Source organism: Frankliniella occidentalis, unplaced genomic scaffold (genome assembly GCF_000697945.3).
Source record: "Frankliniella occidentalis isolate FOCC.00 unplaced genomic scaffold, Focc_3.1 Scaffold171, whole genome shotgun sequence".
NCBI classification, from domain to species: Eukaryota; Metazoa; Arthropoda; class Insecta; order Thysanoptera; family Thripidae; genus Frankliniella; species Frankliniella occidentalis.
The window spans coordinates 485,326-490,315 of NW_026267297.1; the positions used below are offsets into that span (position 1 = coordinate 485,326).

The 4,990-nt window shown below is 64.5% G+C and overlaps 1 protein-coding gene across 1 annotated transcript in view; it reads left to right on the forward strand.

Moving 5' to 3' along the window:
• LOC113209277 (galanin receptor type 3-like) overlaps nt 1-4,990 on the forward strand; it is a 66,064-nt gene that overhangs the window by 21,716 nt on the left and 39,358 nt on the right. Inside the window, exon 2 of the mRNA XM_052271753.1 lies at nt 2,980-3,677. Coding sequence (XP_052127713.1) covers nt 3,387-3,677 — 291 coding nt within the window. The 5' untranslated portion in view covers nt 2,980-3,386. The remainder of the gene's footprint in view (nt 1-2,979; nt 3,678-4,990) is intronic.

The following is a 4,990-nucleotide window of genomic DNA, read 5'->3' on the forward strand; positions in this document are numbered from 1 at the left end:
CTCTCTCCGCGCTCACGACACGGCACGCCGACGCGCCATAAATATTAGCTCCTCCACGCAGAGAGATTTGTGGCCTAATATTGATTTACGGGGTAGCCAATAGGTTTTGTGGACCTACATCCCTTATGGCATTGTCAATGGAGGGCCCCGCCGAGCGGCCGCGCCCCGTATGGAGGCCGCCGGCCGGCGGGGTGGGTGTGGTGACGGGCGGGGGCGGGCGGGGGAGAGATAGCCCCCGTCAGATAGGAGATAGCGCATGGGTAAAAGGGTAGCACGGCGCGCCGGGGTTGTGTGGAGGAGGGAAGGGGAGAGTCACTTCGCAAAGCACACATAACAGCGGCAGACTTTGCGGCGGCAAAGAATGCGGTCGTGGTGGAGGGGGGCAGTCGCGTGATCAAGTTTTATTGGCGACCGCAACATGAACCTTGCATTTCTATTAACTCGACTACGGCGCGCCGCCGGGCAGAGCAGGCTACTACTTCTCTGCTCCTCCTCCTCCTCCTCATCACACACGTACGCACGCACACACCCAACAAGCTCACTAGTGGGACGGTGGCGGGGGTGGTGGGGGCGGTGGGCTCACTCGGCCGAGCGGGGCAAAATGTAAAGCAAGAAAAATGGGACAGATTTGCGCTGCTGGGTGCTAGGCGTCGCAGCGCAACCCGCCGCCACCTCATACCCTCGGTGAGCTCAGCTAGGGCTGGCCGTGCTACTATACGGACTTCCCTGCAAGCTGCCCACCCCGCCCCGCCGCGCCCCACCTCGCAGCACCGTGTGGACATGGGCATGTGCGGCTCGGGCTGCTGCCAGCCGTCCCTACACCAGGACTTTCCCTGGGAGCGGCGTGGGCGGGGCGCCGCTTGCGGCTTACAGCAGCAGAGCAGTGTGTCGGCGGGACGGGCGGGCGAGGCGGGGCGGCGAGGCGGGGCGGCGAGACGGACGGGGTGCCCCGCATAGTAGATTACCAAGGAAACTTTTGATTGGGCATTACTCTGAGTGAAGAGCCGACACCACCCGGCACCCGGCCCACCGGCCAGGCCTCGGGCCAGGCGAACCCTGCAGCCTTCGCAAAAAGCCTTCCGAAACCGGGGCGTGGAGGATCGTCGTACGTTTTCACGCGGACGTCACATGGGTTTCGGGGAGAGAGAGGGGGGGAGATGCGATCTAGATGGGGAGAGTGTGGGGGATGGGATGCGGACGAAAGTGGAGGAGCAAGTCGCTCTGGTTAGGCCGGGCTGAGTGGCCCCCGGCGCGCCTAGGCCCGCGGCTCAGCTCGGCCCGCCCCCCGCTCAGCCAACACCTTGCACTTGCCTGGCGCCAGCTAGTCCTCCCAGAGCAGCGCCATCTCAGCCTCCCAGCTCTACCAAACCCCCTTGTCCTGCAAGATGAGGCAGGAGGAGGACGGGGCAAAAATATATCGGAATAAGGGCTTTTCAATCCCTATCGGGCGCTCGCTCTGGCGCCTCTCCTATTCCCTGCTCCGCCCGAGCCGAGACGCGCTGCAGGGGCCGCTGGCGCGCGCGAATAAAGTTTCAACTTTTGCTACGTCGGCAAACGAGGGGCATAACGTGCAAAGTTCGCGTCCACGCCGATCATTCTGCCTCGCTTATTATTGTATTTTTTTCTTTTCCTGCTGCCAGTGTATCGGACGGCGATGAAAGGGGACACTGGGAAGGGAGGGCGGGGTCACCCTCTGTGAGTGTGTATGTGTGTGTTTCTCCGCGCCCGTGTGTGTGTGAGTGTGTTTGGCGTGTCCCCCGGACGTTCCTCCGAGCTTCGTATCGGGGAAGAATAATCACGCACCCGGGCCCCTTAATGAAGGGTGAAATGTGGAGCCGTGTCGGGGGCGGGGACCTGAGGGGCCCTGCGGGGACGCGGGCCGCGGGGACCGAAATGTCACCCAGGGTGGTCGCCCCCGTATTTTTTAACTCAATGATCCGCTGAAGTTATTGGAGAGGTGTGACGATGACATCGCCCTCTCCCTCCCCGCCCTCCCCCCCCTCCGACTCCTCCAGCTCCACCCGCCACTAACCTCTCACTGGCAGGTGAGGAGGGGGGAACACCAGCTCTCTCCCCGTCCTCCCCCCTCCCCCTCCTCCTCTGCGTGCCGCTCCCCCCGCGCCAGAGATCTTTTTGGCACCCATCCCAGCGCAGTTTAGAGAGAGGGGGAGGGGGGAGAGGGAGGGAGAAGCAACGGACGAGAGCGAGAGGGGCGCAAAACAAAAACAAGAAACTGCCAAACGCTAGCGACGACGCGCGCTAGCAGCCCCGCAAATTGGCATTCCCCGTAAGCAAATATTTGGTCGTAAGGTCGAGTGGTGACGGGGTGGGTGGCCGGGCCGTGGAGGCGAGGGGCCGTCTGTGCCGCCCGTGCCGGCACCGCGCCTTTGACTAGGAGAGCGCCAGCGAAAGTTTGACCCTGGGCCTGGGCAGTGTTCGCCGACCGCGCGGCGCGCGGCCCGTCCGCGGCCGGCCTCGCCACCGCCATACCATCCATCCCCGCAAAGCGGCCCGCGGCGGGAGCCCAAACTTTGGGGCATCCTTGACTGTGAAAAGAGTGCGTCTTTCGGCGTTATCAGGTGGAAAAGGACGACTCCCGCTCCCGCCGCACTTCTCCCTGCGGGTTAATCTCCCCCTGCGTCGCTCGGCTCGCGCAAGACTTTGCCTGAGCTCCACTTACTTTTGAATTATTCCCGCCAAAGTCGCCGAGCCGGTCGGCAGAGGGGAAGGTAAAAGCGCGGCGCGGCCTCGGCCCGACCGAGCCAGTCGGCTCCCCGGGGAGGCGCGTTGTAGTCGGGCTCGAGGAGGAGGTGTTCCCGAGGGTGTAACCCCGCCTGCGGGCCCGGCGCGCCCCGGCGCCTCCCGCCCCGGCGGCACGTCCCGCCCGCCGTCCCGGCACGCGAGCGCCTCCCGCTGTTCCGTGCTGTGCCGGTGATGAAACGTAGCCGGGCTCACTCTGTCTCTGTTTCTCTGTTGCAGGCGAGGCCGTAGGGCGGCCATAGGCGAGCCATAGAGGCACCAGCGGGCACCAGCAGGCCTCTGAGTTATTGAGGGAATGAATTGGGCCACTTGAGCGGCGGCGGCGGCGGCTCAGGAGGCGAGTCTGCCACGTCTGGTCTCGGACGAGACCGTTTCCTCTTCGACGACAACGACGCCTGCGCGGGACATAGCAGCACGCCCCCACGCCGCGCCCCGGCCGCGGCAGCCGTCATGCCGGCCCGATGGAAATAGTTCGGCCGAACAACACATTACGCCCCGGGGCCGCGCGGGCCCGGGGGCCGCTAATCCCTCCCCGCTGCGGGGGCCGCCCTCGGGCCTGCCGCTGCCGCCCCCGGCGCCGCCTCTCGGCATGGCGCCCCGCCGCCCCTTCTGACCGACGGTAGAGGATGCAAGAGGACGGCGGGGGCGGCGCGGGCAACGGCAGCGTGGGCATCGGCGACCTGGACGGGCGGAGCATGAGCGGGGGCTTGGACGCCGGCGACCTCCTCAGCAAGTGCGGCGGCCTCGGCCCCAACGTGTTCAAGGCCCTGCTGCACTTCATCGCCAACGTGACGCGCGACGGCGTGCTCCACAACATCACCCAGGTAGGCGGCCCTCGCTGGCAACACCCCGCACACCCCACCAGCAGCACCGTCGTCGCGTTCTACAGTTTAGCGACAGTGATGAAAAATCGCGACGTAAATTTTACGGACGGGCCCCGCCTAATCCCCGCGTCGCCGTCCCTCCTCACGATCGCGGGCAGCAGGGGCAGGAACAACAACAACAAAGTTGCGCGCTGCAGCAGTCCGCACTCAGCGCGGCACGCCCGGGAAAAGACGACGCCGTTTTGTACTTTACTGCATAGGCAACACTACGATGGCGATGGGGCGGCAGTCGAGCTTACTCAGCGGCAGCAGCGCGTGCAGAGGGCAGCGGGGCGCGGCGCATTACGGGGTACTTCCTCGGCGACAAATGTGGCAGCCCGGTGCTCTGGTCACTGGCTGCGCTCGGCTGCGCCCGGCGCCACACCACCGCCGTGCACCGCATGTTGCCCTGCATAAAGTGGCAGGCTGACGCGCCTCGACGTCCGTCCGCGCGCGCCCAGCCGCGCACAGCTGCAGCAGCTGCAGCGGGCCCGGGCTTTACGGCGGACCGTTGCCCCGCCACTGGTGGTGGAATGCAGCCACTTTCGCGACAAATCAGTCACCGTCGCGCGCGTGTGTGCGTGCGATGCGTTTCCACGCTCGGAGGAGTAGTTGAGTGCGGATGGGTCCGACCCTTCCCAACAGCAAGCAGCCGTACTCTGCAGTGCTTGCGTCCTCTCCGATACGCAGTATCGCGGACGCGTTGCGTCGCCCAACAACCGAACAAGCGATTAAGAACGGCGAGTTTGCCACTTACAGCGAATGGGGGGCTGCTGGTACTGCTGGTGGCAGTTTTGCGGCGGGACCCTGCTGCTGGGTCGGGGGTACTTAAACCGCCATCCGTACGTACACCCGCCGCACCACCACCCCGGGGGCAATCAGTCCAAGTTCGGCCCGCGGTGTTCAACTCACTTGCGGGGGGAACGGGACGCTCTACTCGCCGAACAGGGCGGGGTGGGGCGGTGGCGTGGGGCCGAGGGAGGCGAGGAACGAGTCCTGTCCGACGCGCAGCCCGCCTTTGATCTTTGCGGTGATCACGTGGTATCACTTAGCCCAGGTGGAGTGCGGCCCACGCCACGCCCGGCGGCCACCCCGGGGACCGCAGGGGGGCCGCAGGGGGGGGCAGCCGCACCCGAAGCACTCTACTTCATTGCTTTCGTTTTCTCCACAGATTTCGTTTTATCTTTACCGGACGAAACGGGCGTTGCTGGACCCTTGCTCTCACCAACGCTCACGCTCTTTACTCGCTTGCCCTTTTCACCCATCCAGGGAATCTATCTATCTATCTATCTATCTATCTATCTATCTATCTATCTATCTATCTATCTATCTATCTATCTATCTATCTATCTATCTATCTATCTATC